This window comes from Phyllostomus discolor, chromosome 1, assembly GCF_004126475.2.
Source record: "Phyllostomus discolor isolate MPI-MPIP mPhyDis1 chromosome 1, mPhyDis1.pri.v3, whole genome shotgun sequence".
NCBI lineage: Eukaryota > Metazoa > Chordata > Mammalia > Chiroptera > Phyllostomidae > Phyllostomus > Phyllostomus discolor.
In genome coordinates, this window is record NC_040903.2 from 208,812,425 (window position 1) to 208,835,831 (window position 23,407).

Here is a 23,407-nt window from a genome sequence, read left to right on the forward strand (position 1 = left end):
TCCCGTGTCATCCGTGACTGCCACTGCAGGAGAAACACAGGAGTGAGAGGGTGCGCTGCTTACGGGGTGCCCGAGGGTGTGTGCTGCGGCTGCTCTGCCCTCTGCAGGGTCTGGGTGTTGTCCCGCACTCCTAACTCTGACCCCGCAGCACCCACCGACTGACTGAGCTGGTAACAAGTAGAGACTTCAATGCAAACATGCACAGAAAAAAATGTGGAGTACCTGATCATGAAAAACCTCATGCAGTTTCACGATGTTGGGGTGTCCTTCACAGAGTTTCAGGGCTGTTATTTCTTTCTGAGTGTTGGCTTCCATCCTACAAGATGAAACAGTTCATCTCTACAGACCTCTTCACCAAGTCTTTATGTCAGCATTGCGCCCACCCTGATTTCGTTTTTATTTACAGTGTGTTCAGAACAGAAGTGTCGAAGTAGCAGCATGAAACTGCCATGAGAGTAATGAGTCACACCACCCACCAGCACAGTGACGCTGTATTCTTGAGGAAATATTGTTTCTGAGTCAGAAAAGAGCTAGTAACACAGAGAAATGGATGCCCTACTTGCCTGACAATTTGGTAATAAGAATATATAATTATGGAGATAATAATCAGCTACCAAAACAACTAGTGGCTCTCAAAACTACCCGTACATTGCTAAATAATTTTTTTAAAAAGTACCTCAAATATACAATGATAAGAATGGCAACAGCTGCTGAACTCACTGAGCAAGTCTGATTAAATATCACTTAGTTATGTTTCCTCATAACAAAGTCAAAAGCATGTCGTACTATGATTTACGTCAAAAACAAATCTGTTTATCAGAAAATATCTACTAGAGTTAGAAGTGTAACAGTTCAACTGATGAGATGAACGGCTAAATCTGTGGGTACAACATACTACTGATTTCCTTTTAAATAAAAACCCTCATTTATAGAATCCATTGACTAGGGTGAATACCCAAGACAGACTGCGAGAAATGGCCATACCTTTTGCTGATTATTTTGACTGCAAACGCTTGGTTGCTTTTTCTGTGTACGCACTTTCGACAAATTGAGAAACTTCCTTCTCCCAGGGGTTTGTCCTTCAGATCCAGGTCATAGTGCTGGTAGAACGGAGAGTCCTGATGAGAAACCAACACCATTTAACTTCAGGAAATATTAGTACACGTGGGATAAGTAAAACTGTCAAGGAGCAGGACATTATTAACGTTAATAAACACGAATGCAATTCATTTATAGTCTTCTAAAATTTATCTTTAGCTCATGTCGATGCTTACCTATATAATTTATTGAGGATACACAATTTTCTATCATTATAAAAAGAGCTCATTTACACTGATGTTAACAGTTCTCTAGGGCAAATGTTGCTATTTCCACCCATTCATATCTGAAAATCGCATCCCGGTCAGACAGCAAGCCCATCACCTTTACTAGACTTGAGAATGGGAATGGGAATCAGTGCTGAAACCCTTCTGAACACGCCCTTTAGCGGCCCACACCCACGCACCTTCATCATGGCGCTCCGGGCCACGTGGGTCATGCCGGGGCGCTCCACCGCCACCTGAAACTGCAGCGGGTCTGCGACGGCTGCGTTGCGCTTGAAGAGGATGGAAGGGGCGACGAAGGAGTAGCCCTGGAAAACAACAGCGAAGGGGACGAATCAAGACTTGAATTGTTCCAGTCTAGCATGGACGAGATGGCAATAATCTTTTTCTTAAGTGAAGAAAAAAGTAATAAAAAAACACTCAAATATTTGTTAAGATGATTCTAATCTTGTATCATTGGTAATCTAAAATGTAAGGTTATTTCAAATTAATAGATGAAATGCTTTTCAGAAGGAGATAATGCCATCTTCTGGTAGAGTTAAACCGATTCAAAATTAAAGGCAGAACAAGACCTCGTCTCTCCTCTACCCCAAAAGCCTAACTCACAGCTGTCGTTTTTCTGCACTGCTGATGAAAATTTGTTTGTAAACACAACTAACTTCTCGAAAAAGGCAGAGTTAAGGTATTCGGCAAAGCGGTCCTAGCGCTACTGTTCTCCAGACTAGAAAAAAAGCAAGTTTCATTCCAGCTGGTTTCTAACTCAACAATGATCTGACTCATTATATTTCCTTAGACTAATTACATGTAAAACTGAGTTTTGGAAAAGGAATACAATCAAGTGGCGGAATGATGTCCTGCCCCAGAAGTGACCTACTGATGGATGATTGACCTGTTCAAGCTAGAACAGTCACTAGTGCGATGAGCATTTTTTAAGACATCTCCTGCGTGCCGTGCCCACCACGCGCTGGACTCGGCGGCACGGACGTTCAGAGGCCTGGGTGGCCGGGTGCAGCCGTGCTAACGGCGTACTCCTGGGCATCAGAGGAGTGACGCCGTGACGCCACTTAAGAGTCAGGATATTTCCTCTTAACTCTGAGAAAGATCCCTTTCTAAATATAAAACCTGTTCTAAATATCTTATAAGATCACAGTTAAGATTATTCACTGAAGACACAGACTCAGATAACACTGTTTATGAACTAAAGAATATTTTATATGAATAGAGGCAAAATAAACTACTATTATATTTTCTATGAAAGAGTCTGAACAGAAACAAAATTTCAGAATAAAAATTAACGTTTTTTTGTATCAAAAACACAAAAACAATGTCTTCTATTTAACAAACCATAAGCTTCAGTTAACAGTTTGAAAATCTCTGTATTTAGTAAATTTGAGGAGATTGGAGAATTCTGTTTTGAAAATGCCAAGATAAACTTTCACAGGAGAAGTTAACCTTCCCTTTCAAAGCATGCGCAGCCAACGCACACACATGGCCAATGCACACACATAGCCAATACACACACGCAGCCCGATGGGCCCGAGGGGTCCTGGAGACTACCTGGAACAGCCTCTCGGAGCTCTGGGGCAGCGCCGCGGGGGAGTAGGTGGGGTCCATTTCTGTGAACTCTTCTGCGAAGTTGCTCACATCTAATTCGTCTCGGATGACTGGCTTAAACGGTGCGGGCACTTTTTTGGCAGCTAAATCATCCCAATTTATTTTCTAAAACAAAAGAAGAAAATTAGTGCAAAGTAGAAATCAGTAAAGCCAAAGCATGTCTTCTAAGAGTGACAAAGCCAGATCAGGGTTTTAACTGATCAGCAGAAAGAGAGGCATGTATTTCAAACTAATGATTAAACATAAAGATTTCTGTAAGTATGAGCACCTTTCCTGACTGCAGCTTATGGCTCCAGCCCATGCTGGGCCTGGTGTGGAGGCTCACCATGTCCTCCAGGGGGCACCAGGACACCTTAGTCTACCAGCAGGGACAAAAGAAAAACTACTTTTGTTCTGAGACTCCTGAGAAGTATTAAGTCAAAACAAAACTAAACTAAACAAACTGTAGTAAAGGGCTTTAAAGTGCTCTGTGGGTATGGCTATTAAGTCTAAAGGCATAGTCCTGTCTTCTAAGGCAGTGTTAATGAGCCTTGCTGCTGGTCATCTGGACAGGTGAGAAAATAAACTCACTGTAGGTTGTACGTTTGTTTAAGTGGTGCTACCATACTGATGACTCACTCGGTTCTCATTCACGGCATTCAAACATTGTGAACATGCCTCTTCCCTTCCCCTGGAATAAGCCCAGCCCCTTTCCACCCAGATCAGACACTGGTTTGTATTATTCAAATTCAACCCTCTGCCAGTTTTTTATGCTCCTTCTGTCACTTAAAACAACCTCAGATGATACTTACTGAATAGCATATTCAGATAGCCTATTTACCTATTTCTTCAAATCTGAATTGTCATCACTGACAGTAAGATATACCATTATCTTATGTACCATTAAGAAAGGAAAAGTATTGCCAATTAGAATAGCAAGATGCTATCCATTGTAAGTTGCACACTGATTTCAGGGACGGTAAAATGGGATACCTGCATTTCCAGGTTGACAGCATTCAGTGTTTAATCAACTAACAGAAAGTGTTTATTACGCCCTCTTGTGGAGGCAATGGAGATAAAATCACTAAGTAACAGATCTTCAATTTTTTCAGCCAGAATAAGTTTTCGAGATCATTCAGTTTGTCTCTTTTATTTGATTCAGATAGGAATTGAAACCTGGAAATAACTAACCATTTCACTTAAATGGTAGCTGGTGGAAGGGTCAGGATTCAAACACAGTCTCTTGACTTTCTAGTTAGTGTCCTTTCCTCTATATGACTCTAATGTTTTCCATTATATGATTTGAGAGTAAGGAGGTAATTAAAGAAACATGCTGTTGGCAGAATGCTTAGTTGAATGCTATTATGATCTTCTCCACCTCTACTCCATTGAGGTCTTCACGAGTAGAATCCTGGCTTTTTCCTAAAGTGTCCTTGTCACTCAAAAGTCATTCAAAAAGTCAAGGCAATTAAATGACTAAAGTTACTATTTTGAGCTATAAAAAATTTTCTCTAATGTGAAAGATATATTGAAATAGTCACAAATACAGAGAACCATAGAGAAAAAAATACTAGGAAAACATAATTGGGGGTATTTTGCTTGAATGCTTCCTTGAATTTTATCTTAGTGATTTTGAGGCAATCTTCTGAACAAGGTATCTGAAATCATTTGTTTAAACATTAACCTTTCTACGTCCTATGAATCTGTGAAATGTACATACTGAGAAAATAATTTTATTCTAAATATATTTCCCACTATCTTACTGAACTTCTGTAAGATGTACAGTAATATTTTTTTAAAAATGGTTACACTGAAGGACAGAAATAAACGGGCTTTTTTGAGCACAGAAGTATAGACAGATAGTTCTTATTCTCAATCCCTATTTGTTCCTCTATATTTACAAAACAATAAATAACAACATAAAAGCTTACTCTACAGGAGAGTTTTTTATTTGCTTTGGTAGCTATTTTAATTTGTTCTGGTGCTAATAATGTAAAAGCTCAGTTTGCAGAGTAAAAATAAAACTTGGACGGTCCCTTTAGACCACAAATATTTAAGTCATGTTTGTTGAGATGATGAAATTACTTAAAAGTCCTGAGCTCAGGGCTTTGGAAGTCAAGGTCAGGGTACCCCAAGTTGACTGTTTACACTGAAATAAATGACATAGCCAACTGAGTCCATTTAACTTTTTTCCAGTTATCTAAAATTTTGGTGGCTTTTTCTGGACAAAATTGAGCAAACTAAGTTGAGTGGATGTGTTGATGTTTTGTACAATGGTCTCATTAGGCTTTTTCAGAATAAGAAAAGCACTGTCTCAAGTGCAAAGAAAATAAATAATTCCTTGTGTGTTACAGACATGTACCTAAGAAATAGGAAGTTTTTAAGATTTTCTATGAGTCCCCTGGGAAGAGAAGAGATAAAATCACTATCTGGAAGATGTAACCCAGTGATCAAGGACAGAGAGGGCAGTAAAGATATAGTAAGAGTCTCCTTAGTCCACATGCCTGCATCCTGAGATCATAAGCGGAAACTAATCTTCAGAAACTCTAACCAAGTCGTAGGGAAAGAACCCGATGTTATTATGATCCTCCCATTCCTGCTTCATTTAGGGAGAGAGAGGCCACATAGGTTTCTACCAGTGGAATTCTGATCCTTTCTAAAGCGTCTCTATCATTAAAAAAAAAAGTGCAATATATGTGAAAATATGGAGAAAACAATTAACTCAAGAGAGACCACGATCATTCATCCCACTAAGAACGCGGATCACTCTGAAATCAGCAGAGCACAGATCTGTTCAATAAATCTCACCTGAAAAAAGAGATGCTCTTTGATTTCATCTGCATCACGTGGACCGCATCCCAGCCTTTTCTTAGGATCTTTCCTCAAAAGACGCTGAATTAGGTCTTTAGCTAAAGCGCTCATATCTTGGGGATATGGAGGCTCACTTTTCAATATTCTCCTGTAGGCAGAGAAAACTTGCTGTTAATCAGAGGATGAAGTTATAGTGACGACATTCTTAGCGAAAACAAGAATAGTATAACACACTTTGAAACTGAACAAATATGAAAACCAGAGACAAAGATATTTAAAATATAGAATCAAATTTCTGAAATGCAAATAGGCAGAGACAAAATGTACTGGATCATTTTTCAATATAAATCAACCTTAAAAGAAGCCGCCACCCCAAATATTTTACGGGAAAGAAACTAAAAGGCCGGCTCGGGGCTGGGTTGGACCACCCACCTAGCCATGGAGTAAACTCTGTGATCAAAGACTTCACAACGGAAACAACTCCTGGGAAAATCCAGGGAAGCGAGTTCAGTATCGAGACTTGAAAGGCCAAGAGAGAACCCCAACAGGAGCCGCCTCATTCTCTTCCCGTGTGCCGGCGCACACAAGGGGCAGCGGGGATGCGGAGGGAAGGCGGGCCGAGGCAGGGGAGTCAGGGCCACCTGGACACGGCTCAGCTCCTGGTATCGGAGAAAGCTTCTGCTTCCTCACCTGCCACGGAAGGCAGACAGGCAAAGCCCTAGAAGACGGTAAGTGCCACTCAAAGAGGGAGGGAGGTCTGATCTTTATTATAACAAGTAAAACATGAAGAGAATTAAGCTCCTTGATGCAATACTTGAATTTATTCTAAGGTCATAGTAGAAATCAGTCTAACCCAAATGGAAATTTGCTGCCCCACTCCTGCCCTCCCTGCAAAGGCAGACCAGTAATTTAATGAGAAGGAAAGAATGGAAAGGACTGATCGAAACCAGTAAGCTTAACAGAATCTACACAGAGACAAACAGTTCCTCCATTATCTGGGTTTGCAAAAAGGTTCCCTGTTGCGCATGAAAATACGAATAACTGCTACGGAACAAAACAGGTAAGTTTACGGGACAGTATAGTGTGGTAAGAACATGGACTTTGGAAGCAGACTGAGTTCACACTCAGGCTCAACAAGCTCTGCTGCTTGTTGGCCAAGAGACCTTGATAATTAATCTCTTTGTACCTCGGTTTTCTCAACTATACAATGGGGATAACGGCCTACCTAAGACGGGTATTACGACGTGCAAACGAGTTAAGATACAATGTGCGGCGGTGCCAAGCACAGCAAAAGCCTGATGAAACGAGCTACCGTCATTAGACTCCCTCCTACGGCAACTCACAAACAGCCTGCAGCGAGCAGCCCCCGAGAATCTGTGAGATGACAGTAGAGCTGCAATTTTCTGCTAAAAACCCCAGCTGTGCTGTTCTTTCCAAAGCTAATTCGACTGCTAGCACGCCATCCTGAGACCCTAAGAAAACGACTGTAGAACAAGTAAAAGGTAAGCAGTTCCCTCTGCTGTTTCTGATTCTTGAGTGTTCTCCCACTGCTCGCCGCCCGTCAGCATTTTCAGCGTGAGCGACAGTGCCTCTCCCCAGCTCAGGCGCCTGCAGGTGTGACAGAAACTGGGAGCCCTGCGCCTCAGGGAGAAACAAGCACAGCCTTTTCCATGTGCTGTACCTTTGCAGGCAAGAATTTGTTGTGTAAGAGGATCGGACTAGGGACACATTGTTGCTGACGTCCCCTTTCCTGCACCAGGGTACAGACACAGCACTGGCTGGCGGCCTCTGAGTTCCCACCCCACGCTGCCAGTTAGCCTCGCCCCGAGCCATCTGCCGCTTACTGGAAACCTGCTGCTTGTTCACTGCTTGTTTACTGGAAACCTACTCCATGCAGGCACCGGGGAAAGGAACGGTCAGTCACGCCGACCACGTTGAGTTTGGCCACAAAAGGAGGGGCATCGTGAGAGCAGTGAGCCCCCCAAAACAGGGATGGCCCCACTGAGATGCCAAAACCGGAGACGGGAGCAGGAGACCTGGGCCGTCTCAGAGCACACGAGCCACAGCATCGGCGTGCAGCCAGCGTGTGCGGCGGGTGCCCTGTGCGGGGAACTCGAGCTCTAGCTTCGGATGACACCGGGATCGGACCGTGAAGACACTGAGTGGAAGTTGGAAAGAACTCCTGTTGAAAGCCGTGCCGATGGGGGAACACGGAGAGCAAGCAGGGCGGGCCCCAACCCCCCCCTTTCCTGAGTGAACATCGCGAGGCCGGAACCAGCAGCAGACCCTTGCAGGCGGTGAGGAACCACCGTCGGGCTTGAAGAAGGGAAAGCAGGGGCCACGCCAGAGGCTCCACCCTGGTGTCCTGGTAAACGGGGCGGCACAGGGTTCCCCTCGCAGGTGCAGAGGGCCGAAGCCTGTTCATGGTGGGGAACCACATGCCAGGAAGAGAACCAGAAATGGGGGTGTGGTGGTAGAGGAGGGATCCCACCTTTTCTCCACAGGATGCTCTTGGATGTCCCTTCTTACATAGTTTCCTTGCGACCTATGGATCAGGAGAATGTGAAAGGCCAGCCACGCCCCATCACTGTGAGTTGCCCTAAGAGGTGAACTGCATCTGGCCGGAGAGGCATGAGCGGGCACGTGAGCCCCCGGGGGTTTTCTGGTCCAGGACTATGAAAACGCTTTCAGAAAACTGGAGCTTCTTGATGTGATCTCTTATCCCTAAGGGCGTCCCTGTGCGGCAGGGAAGCTGTGCTCGCGGGAGTTAGAAGACACAGTCCCTGTGCCGAGCTGCCCGAGCTGGCGCGGTCCACACCCACCACCTGATCTCATCACTACTGGCCGAGTGTGTCCATTCCAGGCTGGGAAACCAGGCCGAGGTGGTCGGAGGGACCGCTGATGACGCATTTGACGTTGTCACTCATGCTGACTCACTCTGCTCCCTGACCTGTGTTTGTCTAGAAAGCTAAGGAAACTGGTGCCCTGGTTTTCCTGGGCTCTAAGCCCTCTCCTTTCCCAGGGGGCGCTGCAGAGGGCAAGCTAATAATGCAGTACGATATGATCTGCCTGCACCCCACATTATGCAAGGGAAGCAGGTGCACAGAGATCTAAGGGACAATGAAAGAAGACAGAAGAGGAAGCTGAGGAAGAGGAGTGCCAGGTAAGGACCGCTCGCACTCCAGCCTGCAGCGGCTGCCGCGCTCACGTGGACGAACGGGCGGATGAACAGCTATAGCGGCAGACACGAGCAGACTAGGGGTAACTAGTTAAAAAAACAACCTGGAAAAATAGATGCTGCTATCGGGTACAAAAATACCAGAAATGAGGAAAAAAGAAAAAATCAAAATGCATATTGGGCATTGAGAAGGCTTTATAAAATATACCAGTAAAGAGTTTTATCATAAAGGCATGAGAAGAAGAAGAAAGCCAAGGAAAAAATAAATATAATCTCTTCTTAAAAGATGGTAATTAATACTGATACTGGTAATTTTTCTATACACAACACTGAACTCAATACATCCATAAACAGAAACTTTAATGACAAATGAGCTAAGTGAAGATGACACATGTAATTAACATGGATGAAATACAAAAAAAATTCAACAAATCACTGCTTGACTCTGTGTTAGCACACTACACTACATCCCACAAAATCAATGTATCACCTGAAGGGAAAACACATCTTGGGAGGACCAAGAAATTAACTACCCAAACCTCGTGTACAGGACCCTAGGTGGTCGGACGTCTAAGGTGGTCCCCAACGGTCCCTTGTGTCCGGGGCCTTGTGCAACCCCCTGCCCTTAGCAGGGGCTGCGCCTACAGACTTCCTGACACCCAGCAGTAACAAGGGAGATGACAGGAGGTCACTTTCACGATTAGGCTACAGAACATTCCATCTTCCCCGTGGACTCGCTCTGCTGCCTTTCCGGCTTGCGTGCTTTGAAGAAGCAGGGCACCATGTTGGACGGGCCCACACGGCAAGATGGTCTTCAGCCAACAGCCAGCGAGGAACCGACGCTTTCTTGCTCCAACAGCCCTGAGGAACGGAATCCTGCCAACCACCATGCGTGCTTGGAAGCAGATCCTTTCCCAGCTGAGCTCTAGGAGAACTGCAGCCCAGCCAACACTCGGCGCCACACGAGTGACCTTGAAGTAGAGGCCTCGGCTAAGCTGTGCCCTGATTCCTGATACACAGAGGCTCCTGACATAATAAATCTATGCTGTTTCCACACATTTCGGGTCCTCTGCTTCTTAGCAATGGATCATGGACAACGAAGACAAGGCCGCACAACAGACACTGCAGACCCGGAGAGCTGTCTGGTCTCTGGGGCACCTATTCAAGTCTGCCGCCGGGGCTGGAGCGCAGCCAGAGGGGACCTGCGAGGGGCCGAGCACGGCCGTGTGCTGATAAAACATACTGGTGGGCGCTGAAATGCCAGCCTCACGTGATCGTCACATGTCACAGAATACTGCTCGTTTGAATTTTTAAATCACTTAAGAATATAAAATCCATTCTTTTTTTTTTTCCGAACTAGAAGAGAAAGCTTATTTAGAAAGTCACAGAGGCAAAAGCAGGGCCCTTGAACTTAGCAGAGAGAAAGGCAAAGGCAGTCCGCCTGGGGGGAGGGGAGGGGAAGAGCGCCCAGATCCATTCTTAGCTCAGAGGCCGCACACACAAAAATAGGCCGCGGAACGGATCCGGCCCGAGGGCAGCCGTCTGCCAACCCCTGTCTGAAACAGTGCAATTGGGACGGTTCGGCATCGTCTGGATACTACTAAGGCCTGAATTTAATAACGTTATGATGATACAATACACTTACTTATTAAGAAAGCACATTTTATTGATGGAAAGTGGAGAACCAAATAGACATCTCTTGGCAAACATTTTCCACATTTCAAAGGCAGAGACAGTGAGACAGACAACCCCGTCAGAGGTGGGGGAACCTCTGCAGATGGAACCTGGGGTCCTGACTCCCAGGGCAGGGTACGGTCCGTCACCACGGTTTACCAGGCCCCGGCACAGTTCCGGGCTCCTGGGGCAGCGGGGTGGTGGGCAGGTAGACAGACTGAAGGACATGCCGGAGTCTGGGCGGGCGCCTTCCCGTGCAGCAATAACATGTGCCTAAAAGAAGTTCTGCACGGAAAGGCAACGGAAGCTCATAGGAGACACACTGGCAAGAAGAGCACATGTTACAAACATGAAATAAAAATAAGAAATCGATCAAGAAAAGCTAAAGAGCCATCATTCAAATCTACAATGCTGACAGTTTAGTATGTCTCCAAACTGGTACCAAGCTATGAGGAACTGGGAAATGGTCTCATATGAACAGTGAGAGAACTAGAAAGGGCGACTGTAGGTGAAATTAGTGTCAAACACCTGAAGCAACATCTGGAAGAAACGACAGAACGTTCCTGCGTTCTTCAGAAGCCAGAACCAGGACGGACGTGCAGATTAGAGGCAGCTAATTGCATCTTACTTTAAGTGGGAAACATTCCTGTACAACCAAAGTGGTTCCGAGGAAGGGGGTTCCTTGAAGATACCTACACAAACGTGGCTTCCGTTCTCCGACGGTGCTCCGAAAGACAGGAGCCGACTCTCGGGGACACGAGGGGGCGGTTCTTACGTCACCGAGCAAGATGTACTGTCACTCTAAATTCCTTCACTTTGAAATACGACGTACCAGAAAAACAGTCTGTTCTGATTTTAGGCTACCTGCAGACAACCATAAGCAAGTAGACAACTTGGAAAGTACATTACTTTAAAGCACCTCAAGTAAAAACTATAAAAAATATTCAGAGTTCAGGGAAGATTATAATAATTGAGGAATGGAAGAACTCAAGGATGAGAAACAGGCCTGGTTAATTAGGACTTTGGGGCTAAGACAATGGTACCTTTATCTTAATGGCGCATGTTTTTAGAGGAACAGACGGAAAGATTTGACACCAAGAAAGGCCGTCAGAATGGCTATCTTGAAAGGGAAAGCTAATGCAAGACAATCCAGTCATTACACCATTTATAGACTTCAGGACAAGGCAATAAATGCCACAAAGAACCACAGGATCATGAGTTAACATCAAGTTTTAAACAAAATGTTAACACGACAGAGAGAATAATTAATTGATCGAGGGGAAAACCCTACTTAAATTCTTGGAGACTCTGCTCTGGTTTTAAGATGTCAGGAACCTGACTCCGGCTCTCCTCTCTCTCAAACCGGAGTGCCAGCCGACCGAACTAAAGGCAGTAAAAGCCACTGAAATTTGAACACGGCTTTTGGTTCAGGGTGTTCCTGCCATCTGAAGCGGCGGTGCCCTCCCGCCACAGGCACGCCTGCGGGGGAGGGGAGCGTGACAAAGAAGACCGCTTGTGTCTAAGAATCAGAAAGAACAGAATTAGTCAGAGGAGCCACTGCCTCACGTAGCCAGGCCAAGGCCGCCCTTTGCATCTGTCGCCATGACGGGTGTGACCTTGCAAGGGGACCGGAACTCTCAAGACTGTAGTCAAGGTCTTCTATAATTCTGAGACATTTTTAAACAGACAGCCATTCAGGATAAGCTGAGTCATATTTACTACTTTTAACAACAGTCATGATTTTAACTGTAAATTTAACAAGAAGGGGAAGAGAGTAGTCAAAGAACATGTATGAATGACCCACGGACATGGACAATGGTGTGGGGATGGACCGTGGGAGTGGGGGTGGGGTGGGACAGAGGAGGGCAAAGGGGGCCAAGCTGGGACAACTGTAATAGAGTAAACATGAATATAAACAAACAAGCTTAACAGGGAATATGCCTGATCACTTAACTTCAGTATTAAATAGCTGGGATAGCAAGAAATTATTCATTTCCTAATCCATTCTGTAAAAAGTTCATTTAAACTTTTTTTTAATTTTTTTTAAAGATTTTATTTATTTATTTTGAGAGAGAGAGAGAGAGAGAGAGAGATATCAACGTGCGGTTGCTGGGGGTTATGGCCTGCAACCCAGGCATGTGCCCTGGCTGGGAATCGATAAGCTTTTTAACTGAAGTAAAACCGAGGTACAATCCACTCACCACATACGCAGCGTACAACCTGGTGAGCTCCGACACACGTACACCCGTGAACCAACGCATCACCACGATCAGGGTGACGAACACACCCAACGCCCTCCTCGTGCCCCTCTGTCATCAGTGCTGCCCTCTCCCAGGCAACTGCCCCTTGGTCCGTCCCCACACCCGGGCCAGCTCACATCCCCAGGCACTCCTGAATGCATGAGGGGAGGGCAGACCACTGTGATAAAAGAGCCCCAAAATTTACAGCACTAATCTTCCTCCCAGACTTCCCCAAAGAGACTTGCAGCCTTTTACCAGAAATATCAGCCCTTTCAAGGACTACTGGACACTGGTTCTGAACTGACAGGGATTTCAGAAGACCCCAAACGCCCCTGTAGCCCGCCAACCAGAGGAGGGACTTGTGGGGTCAGGTGATCGATGGTGTTGAAGTGTACATCCATCTCACAGTGGACTCAGTGTGTCTGCGAACCCAGCCGGCGGTTATTTCTGCAGGTCCAGAATGTGTAAGTGGAACAGACATAACTAGCAGCTAGCAGAATCCCCACAGGGGTGCCCTGACCTATGGAATAGGGACAATTATGGTTGGCAAGGCCAAGTGGAAGCCATTAGAACCGTCTCTACATAGAAAAACGGTAACCAAAAGCAATGCTCTGTGTCTGGGGGGCAGCCGGGACGAGTGCCACCATCAGAGACCTGAAGGATGGAGGAGTGGTGATTCCCATTTGGCTCGAGGACCTGGCCTACGCGAAGACAGGTGGACCGTGGAGGATGGCAGCGGATTATCGTAAGTCTCGACCAGGTGGCGAGTCCAATGCAGCTGCTGTTCCGGATGTGGTTTCACGGCTGGAGAACACTAGTGCATCCCCTGGTACCTGGTACGCTGCTGCTGATGTGGCGTACGCCTTTTTTCTCCTCCCCGTGCACGGGCCCACCAAAAGGAGCTGCTTCCAGCTGGCAAGGCCAGCAATGTGCCTTCACCGCCCCGCCACAGGGGCCCATCAGCTCTCTGGCCCTACAGCATGATCAGGTTTGCGAAGATCTTGATTACCTTTCCCTTCCGTAAGATACCACGCCGATCCGCTGTATTGATGACTTTATGCGGACTGGCCCCGGTGAGCAAGAAGCACCGTTTGTGTGCCAGAGGGTGGAAAATAAATTTCCCCAGCACTCAGGTGCCTTCTCCCCTCAGTGGAGAAGTGACAAAGGGTGAACTTGCGATGCTTAATTTTTAAGTGTCACATGACTGGGGCACAGGCTGCCCTGATTAAACATTTTTGAGTGTGTCTGTGAGGGTGTTCCTTCCTGAGTTTAGCATTTGAATCCTCTCCTTAATGTCAGTGGGCACCATCCAATCCATTTAGGGTCTAAATAGGAAAAAAAAAAAAGCAGAGGAGGGCAGGGCGGATTCAGTCCCTTCCTGCTTCACCTGGGACACGGGTCTTCTGCCCTCAGAACCCCGGCTTTCCTGGGCCCCCAGCTTGCAGAGGGCAGGTCGTGGGACTCTTGGCCTTCAGAATTGGTAAGCCAGTTCCTTGTAACAAACCTTCTTTCATACGTCCTATTGTTTCTCTTTCTCTGGAGAAGCCTAAGACAGGCCCTTTATTTTTAGCCATTCCAGGGAGTACACAGTGGTATCTCATTGTGTTTTAATTTGCGTTTCCCCAGAGTCCAATGATTTGGGCCATCTTCCCATGTGCTTTTTTGCTACCCATAGATCTTCTCTGGTTAACGGTTTAAATTTTTTGCCCATTTAAAAAAAAAATGAAGCGTTGTTTTCCCCTTGAGTCTTGAGAGTTCTTCACTTTCTGGGTGCCAGTCCTTCCCAGACACGATCTATAGCTGCATCCCGGCCTGCGGCCCGGCTTTCCCATCTCTCAGCAGCTGCCTTTGAAGAGCAGAATCTGACGGAGTCCAGTTTATCAGTGCTTACTTGTAGGGATTGCACTTTTGGTGTCGTATCTAAGAAATCTGTCCCTAATTCCAGGTCGCAAAGGTTTTTCTTTGTGTTTTCTTTCAGAAATTCTGTAGTTTTAGATTTTCGTTTAGGTCAATGATTGTTTTTATTAACTTTTCTATACGGTGCAAAGTATTTATAGAAGTTCATTTTTTCTCCGTATCATAGCCATCATTTAATGAAAAGGCTATCTTTTCTCTACCAAATTATCTTCGCACCTTTATTTAAAAAATCAGTTGTCTGTATCTGTGTAGTTCTATTTCTGGCCTCTTTATTCTATTTCATTGAATATTTGTCTATCTTGATACACACACCCCAGTGTCTTAATTGCTTTAGCTTATAAGTCTTGAAATAAACTTAGGGCTACTTTTTCAAAGATGATTTGGCTACTCTAGGTTCTCTGCATTCCCCTAAGACCCAGGCAGTCAATTTCTAGCCATAAAAAAAGTAGAAGAAGTAGTCTGCTGGGGTCATGACTGTGGTTAATCTATGGATCCATCTGGAGATAAATAACATCTTAACTATGCTTAGTACTTCCCACTCACATGTGCTTGTCAATACTTAACTGGAGGAATACTTGAGGGATGCCTTCTGCAAATCTCTGAACTCCTCTCTCTGCGGCCCTCCACTCCCCACCACTCTGCCTTCGAACTCTCTCCGCCTGGGTTCTCCTGGACTCTCAGCTCCATCCCCGCTCTGCTTGGCCCCCTCCAGAGCTGCAGCCTGGGCACCCTGCTGGCAGTGCGCTGGGCAGCCTCAGGTCTCACCTTGGGCACTTCCCTCTCTCAGTGCTCACTACCCTTCAGTGCTAGGTGTCCAATGTCTGTGGTATTGTTCTTTCAGACGTTCTGCCCATTTTAAAACTGTTTCAGGCAGGAAAGTAAATCCGGTTCTTGTTATTCCATCGTGGTAAGAAGTGGAAGTCTCGATTTCTAATTTTTAACGTCAAATATGTTCTCAAAGTTATAGAATTCAAGTAAAAACAGGACAGAAACACAACTAGTAATTAGTATAACGTTTTATCACTGTTGTTTACTTGTTCATTAACTCATTTCATTCCAAACGTGTTTCCTGAGCTCTGCTCAGGAACTGTGCTGAGCGGCGCCTGACCACACTGTGCTGAGGGCCAAAGCCACACTCGGCCCTTGCTCTCCCAGAGCTCACAAGCCAGTGGGACAGACCTACGTTAACCAAATAATTCTAAGCAAAAACACAGCAATACAATTTCATAACTACTATGAAGGAAAGTAATGGAATAGCCTATAAGAGGGTGACTTGACGGTATTTGTTTCAATTAAGCCCATATACATGAGTTGAGAAATAGCACTACTGCTTACTTACGTTAAAGTCACAAAGAAATTATAATATGTTTACGGTGGGAAGAAAATGTCCATCAAATAAATATCAATACACCATGCACTTACTGGGTTAAGACAATATGCCAAATGCTTTGGAATGCACAAAAATTATGATCCTAACCTTATGAAATGTAAGATCTATCGGGGCAAATAAAACATCAAGAAATATATATCCATCTATATCTATATGATTATAAATGGAAGTTAGCCACTGAAACAACTCTGTCTATCCCCATTCAAAAAATTATTTTTTCCATCGCCCAAATTACAGAAATGTGATCACTGCCTTTGCAGTAACAATACATTCATTTTATTTTGTCAGGTCTTACCTAGATATCTCGGCCTGGGAATTCTTCTCCCCGTCAACAGTGAAAGGAGACGCTCCGGTTAGTAACTCATACATTAGCACACCTAAACTCCACCAGTCAACCGCCTACAAAACAACAGTGATTTCACTTGACAGAATATTAACTAATGTATAGTTTATAAGAAAGAAAACTGAACAACATAAAGCTACACATTTCAAAAATATTTTAACAAAAAGATTTTGCAAATGGCTTTTTGTGTAAGGGGCATTAAATTAGCACATGCAAGAAAGACATTTAGAGAACAAATATTCAGGTACCTTCAGAACAGAATTTAAAGAGTTAGGCCACCAATCAATAAACTAAAAGTGTTCTAATAATTTTCTAAACTAGTAATGGTTTTATTTTGGATAATTAAAAAAGTTTTTCTTTAAATTTAAAATAAATTAAAAAAATTTTAAGCCAGTGAAACCTTTGGACTTACGATAGAGAGGGGCAAGTACCGATGAGCATTTTTAATAATCACATAGCTCCAATAAATATAAAATTAAAGAACAAAAATGAAAAAAAATCCCATCTAGAGGTATTTTTCTCATAACCACCTAAACCAATTCCTCTTATAGAACCTATCACATACACCTAATAGTCTTAATTTGTGCAATGCATAACGAGATTTAAAATAGTGTAAAACAAAATGTGATCTAAACTGAAAACCAATTTGTAAATGTACTTACCTGAACTAAGAACACAGCAAATTACAATAATCTTAAGAATCCTGCTGTATTGGAAATTGCTTCTTTTACAACTACATAAATCAAGATCTCAGTAACAGCTGAACGCAGGAGCTTATGCCAATGAGATTATTAGTTGGATACTAAAATCTTACACTCTGTTTCCAAAGTTCAGAGCCAAGGTTTCAGGGGACAATGATGCCAAATGTATGAGCCTAGAGCTATTTTAAAGAAAACACGGAACAGTGGCCTATCCAACAGGAGGGGGCAGACCGAAATCACAAGGACCGGGTGCGGGCCAGGCGCCCTGCGAGCACTTTGCAGGTGTTACATCTCACTGGACCCAGTCAAGGTCCTCCAGGTATTCCGTGCACTCCCACTGACCCCGCTGTATTTTGGACCTCAGGTATGCAGAAATTCTAGGAGCAATATAAGGTTTTCTTTCCTAAACATTGATTCCATTAGGTCAGAGAAGGTAATTTTCAAATTTTAATAGGTATCAATTCCTACCAAATTTCCCAATAGTTTCAAAGAATACTTTGAAGCAAACTAAACCAGCAATTCAGTTCTTTTATTTATACAAGCCGTTTTACTCCATCTGAGTTAGGACCCTGAGAACGTTCTGCTGTTGGATTTGAAACCACGCTCTTAAGATTGATACAGCTCTACAATCAGATTCCTGGTCGTGAAAATTTAAAGAACGGGCTTTAGGTAAATGAGAAGTCACTAGCAAACATTCTCCACAGTTGAGATATCTGCACTGTACATACGGGGTTTTGAAAGGGAATGAGGGAGAAGGGAAAGTGAGGAGCAAAAATTAGTCCAAATCCACTATTCAGGGAAAGTTATTAATAAAGCAAAAGTTCTAAGAAAGAACTGAACAAGCCTGTACCCTTCAATACAGGGAGGATAAATATGTTACCTGGGTTTTATAACTACTTAGAAGGCCTCTTCACAGCCTTCATTCTGCACATAACAAAGGAGAGGAGAAAAAATAACCGAGCTCTTTAGAGGGCTTAGGAAAACAAACCTAGCCTATCCTGAATGCTTAAAAAGGATTATCTTCTTTCTCCAGGGATAGTTGTAACGATTATTTCTGTTGAAGAGAGAGAATCAAGAAAGCCTTCAGTGTCTCTACAAACTTAGAAGAAGAAATTGGGAACAAGAAAACAGGAAAGATTCCCTTTTCAGTGATCTCTTAGAAAGTAAATATCAACGAAAGGTGAGTTTAACTATACATTGTGCATGTTTTTCTAACAAAAATCAATAATGCCAATAAGCACTGTCCAAAAGCACTCAGCATGACATAGACAGGAAAATGTAGTTTGTGCATTCGGTAACACCTCTGCGCTGCACTGTGGCTCAGCTATGCACTCGGCGGAGGTCCTATGCAGAGAAAATGAATGATTCTCATTTTAAACAGAGTTACAGCTGGTGCTTTGCTCAAGACATAGACTCTTTTCATGGAAATAACGTAAAAATTATTTGAAGAATTGAGTGTTACTCTATAAAACAAGAAATTATCCTCAGCAATAAAACCTGAAAAACGGGAAATCTAGAATTCCTAACTTTTCTATTATCTTTTTCCTCCAGAACACAAGATATCATCATGTGTCATGTATACAGCAAAGGGGATACAAAAATAAAGGTAAGACAACACCAGAAAGAGGACTCTGTTGAAGAGATTGTACCTGACTTATTAACTAGGATTCTTACTATGCATTTTATAGAGATGTACAAAAAACAGCACATACCTTGTCATGTCCAGAATCGCCCCCTCTGACAATGTCTGGTGCCATATATTCAATAGTTCCACAAAAGGAATATGCTCTTTCGGCCTTAAACAATCAAACAAAAAGAGATTTGATTTCAAGCTGGTAAGACAAATGACACAAAGAGAAAAGCTCACACTCCGTGTCAGTGGTTGAGGTTAATTACTACACAGAGCAAAGCACACACCAGGACCGACTGTCACCGTCACTTTCAGAGGGTGAGTCCTGGGTAAATAAAGACTTCTGGGTGAAACCCACCACCATTCGTTCACCCATGCATCTGCCCACCCACTCATGCATCCAATCCATCCATTCTCTTTTTTTCTGTTTATGTGTACATTTCAACTATTGTTTTCTTTTTAACCTTTCTTTTCTGAAGAAGGCAAATAGTGCTGGCAGGATACCATGAACTGTCTAACATTCTACTCTGGATAGCTTTATTTCCAGACAGGCAGGACTGGGAAAACACTAGAAAACTTGGAGAGGGAAGGAAGGACAATGACTAAGAAAGGGAGTAGGAAACCCAAAGATAAAAAAAGAGGAAAAAAATTTCCCAGCATGCCATCTCGTCTAGGTTTGCTACTGTCTAATAGAGTGTTTAGTGATGATAAGCAAACTGTCTTTAAAAAAAAGATTTTCTCTTCAAGTTACCATATTTTTCAGACCATAAGATGCACCTAGATTATAGAGGAGGAAAATAGGAAAAAAAATTTTGAAGCAAAACATGTGGTAAAATATTTAATGACATAAATAACATAATATTTCACCAGTGTAAATGTAAACAGAACTCCAAAGCAGCATTAACAACCATCATTCCGCCCAAATGGGGGCGGAGGCGTCTTATAGTCTGAAAAATGCAGTAGTTTTTTCTCCTTTGTAGAACTTTAAAAAGAGCTAATTTCACACATCAGCCTAAAAATTAATTTTAAAAACTCAAGCAATTTTAAAAATAACCAACTGTGTCATATGACTCATCCCAATGTAACAGAGCTAAACTGTAATGCAGTTTAATAAGTTATATTAAATAGGGATAAGAATTCCTCTTTAATAATACACATTCATATGGCTATAACTGAAACTTTTAAAGGCATTTGGTGCCATTAAAATACTTTTACAAAATTATTTTAGAGGAAGCTTTTCAATTTATACTTAACTCTTCTTCCACTAGTAAGGTTTAAGAAAAATAAGTATTCCTCTTCTTTACCAATTTTTAATGAAAGAACACTATTCTAGCAATGTTATGGAAGTGGTAGAAGTCCCCTACTCTGTTGGCTGGGAGGTAAGCCCAGAAACAATAAATGCAATACATTTATTTAAACACTGTGATAATAAATGTATTAAAACTACTTAATTGTAAAACATATATATAAATAAAAATAAGATATGGTCTATAATTCATTTATTTCTTTTTATGTGCTACATATACTGAGAGATTACTATCCACCTAGAAACTAAAAGAAATAATTCAATTATATGTAGATTTGCAAAAAAAGTCTTTGTTACCTGGCAGAATGCTACTGGATAGCTAATATAAATCACACATCGAATGCCTTTATCTCTCTGCTACATCATTTCAGTGCCAAATGCTAATTTTGTGGAAAAATTAAAGCTAAATAATATTTATTTCATAGAAATTTGTGTATAAAAAGTAATGAATAATTTTAAACATCTTATTAGACATGCTTAGACAGAAAAAATGTGTGTTTAGAAAGTATTAATCTGTTCACTGAATTATTTAAGAAGAAATGCTACAAAGTTACTTTTTAAAAAAATCCAAACTGCTTAAAACTAAAGCATGTTTTAGTTAATATACTAGTTATCACCCAGCAACCCTTTCTTTGGATATTACGCAAACATCACTGTTGCTGTACAGCTGACGTGGAGAACACACGGAAATTACTAAGTCATTTCGTAGTGTCTGATGGCATCTGACAAGACACCTTGAAAACATCAGCTGCTAAATAAAGTTTAGGTATACTGAAAAAAAAAATAAAAATAATTCTCCAAACTGTCTTATGAGTAAAAATATAATGGGTTTCCCTGTATTGACTTTCCAGATTTTTATTTAGAAAACTAGTCTTTTCAGCAAATACACATTTTCATTTATAGGCAACCCCATGTCATAAACCATTTTGAAATCCCATGCATTTCCTTCTAAATGCAAGACGATGACTAAATTTTACAAGTCATGAAAATCTGCATTCTCTTCTTCAAAACTCTAGACATTCATATGTTTAGTGCGAAAGGGTATGAAACGTACAGATTACAGATTACTGCCAGGAAGACTTTCGGCGTCTTCCTCATCTGTCAACGAGAACCATGCGGCTCAGTTCTTTCCAGTCTTGACACAGACAGAGCCGAGAGCCGCAGGAAGAGCTGGAATACACCGCCCCCCCCCCCCTCCACCTTCACGCTCTCGTGTTATTCCCTTCGGCTTTTCTGGTTTGTTTTTTTTTTAAATGGGGGGAATAGGTAGTGTCTACTTAACAAGTGATTAATACACAATTATCTATTCGATAGGAATTCTGGGAGGCAGTAAAGTTAAAGCTTAAGTGTGAGGAATAGTAATAGTAAACAAAGACAAAGCATTTCTTAAGTCTCTCATTTAAAGAGGAACCACTGCCGTTGGATGCCCTTGCGTTCTGTACCTGCTTCCTCTCCCTCCTCGGGGTTCTCACTTCAGGAGAGCCCCAGGCATCCTACCCAGACCACACACGGGGGCACGCACGGCAGGGGAGGGCTCGGGTGGGAGGCGGCCCAGGCTGCACGGTCGTGTTCCGTGAACTCTGATACAGAGGGGCTGGGCCGCACAGCCACCTTCAACTGCGGTTACTGTTTGCTGTTTGTTCAAAATGTAGTCACAGAAATGTTTTTCTCAGGGAGACAGTCGATCCACCTCTTTAGAATTTAATTTAACACTACTTCACAAGGAACATTACTTAGTAAAGCTAACACAAAGTTAGAATTTATTGGATGAGAATTTACTTGAATATGAAACTAGTAAAAGCAGTGTGTATGCACCATTCTGGCCGGTAATGTGGAATATTGTGCTTATGTGAGCAGCTGATCAAAAAGGCTCATTGTTCCTTAGAACAACCAGATAACATTGCGTAAAAAAAACCCCCCAAACCCTGCAAAAACTGGTTTCCTTCTAGAGAAGAATCCAAACAGGAGCTCAACGGCCAAACTCTCAAGTATTTCTCAGTACTATACTAAATAATTCCTGGTTTTTGTTTGCCAGTATTTTATTCCATTATTATCTGCTCATTATAGATAAATTTGTAAGTTAAATGTAAATTACCAGTGACAAGAAGTTTTTCCACATTGTGTTTTTTTCCCCACCCTAATTTTGAAAAATCTCACAACAATGACCTAGAAGTGTGTGATTTCAAATAAATATGGGATTGCTAATCATCCAAGACTGTGCTCTAACCCCTGGAAAGGGTAACCCCCACAGGTACCAGCCCCGAGGAGGGTACTGAAAACCAGTAAGGGGGGCATCTGACCTATACCATGGCTGCCTAAGAAGAAGGCAGGCAATTTGTTTCGGGTCTCAGCAATCCAGAAGCGTGACTTCTGGTACTTCCACGAGGACAGAAGATGAAGCCCTCCACTGAAATGGGGTGGATCGGAATTCACACTCCTGCGCAAACCTTGGGACCTAAGAAAGCTGAACCCTGAGGAAATGTGAAGTCTAGGAAAGTAAACTTCACCCACTTGCACAGGTTTGCTTCAGTTTGGGTCCTAGCTTTAGAAACAAACAAATAAGCATTCCTCTTGTGAAATCACATTGCTGGCCTTGTATCTCTTGTAGATTTGGGGCATGGATCTACTCTCCCCCCATGGTACCAGGAAGGGAGAAAATCTGGTCCCACGTGGTGATGCTCTGGAACACAGCAGAACCAGAGAGACTCCCACAACTTAGCTGGCCCAGGATTCACACTGATGAAGCCCTGGACGCATAAAATTACTAAACAAATAAACTAGACTCCATAAATGCAACAAAAAGGATTACTTTAAATGGTAGGCACGTTATCTATAAAAGACCAGTGTGTTGTATAAGATGAAAGAGACAAAGGAAGAAAACTATCCATGAAACAACACAGCAGCACAGGAAAGAGAAGATCGATATGAAAGAGAATCAAAGGGAACTATATAAATGAAAAAATACAGTAACAAAAAATAGGCAGAGTAAATAGATACAACTAAAGAGGGAATTTGTAAAATAGAAGATATATTTGAGAAAACTACCCTAACTGTTTCCAGAGTCCCAAACAAACTAAATAAAAATATATTCATAGCTGATGCATTTCTGTTTCTTGAGTAGTGGTTATAAGAGTGTTTATCTTACAATAATGCACTAACCCATATTTTTGTTTTGTTTTATTTTACAATAAAAAGATAATTTTAAAAAACTATTCCTAGATATGTGTATGTGTGTGTGTATATATATATACACGTGTGTATACATATATACCTATACACATATGCATATGTATACATACAAT

The 23,407-nt window shown here is 42.7% G+C and overlaps 1 protein-coding gene across 2 annotated transcripts in view; it reads right to left on the bottom strand.

Annotated features, from left to right (window-relative positions):
* Nucleotides 1–23,407, bottom strand: part of RPS6KA5 (ribosomal protein S6 kinase A5) — a 125,944-nt gene that overhangs the window by 17,959 nt on the left and 84,578 nt on the right. For both annotated transcript variants that reach the window (XM_028507812.2, XM_036013192.1), the window contains exons 6-12: nucleotides 18,882–18,965; nucleotides 16,421–16,524; nucleotides 5,724–5,874; nucleotides 2,880–3,041; nucleotides 1,505–1,630; nucleotides 985–1,118; nucleotides 223–316 (exon numbers count right to left, since the gene is read on the bottom strand). In XM_028507812.2, the coding sequence (XP_028363613.1) occupies nucleotides 223–316; nucleotides 985–1,118; nucleotides 1,505–1,630; nucleotides 2,880–3,041; nucleotides 5,724–5,874; nucleotides 16,421–16,524; nucleotides 18,882–18,965 (855 nt within the window). The remainder of the gene's footprint in view (nucleotides 1–222; nucleotides 317–984; nucleotides 1,119–1,504; nucleotides 1,631–2,879; nucleotides 3,042–5,723; nucleotides 5,875–16,420; nucleotides 16,525–18,881; nucleotides 18,966–23,407) is intronic.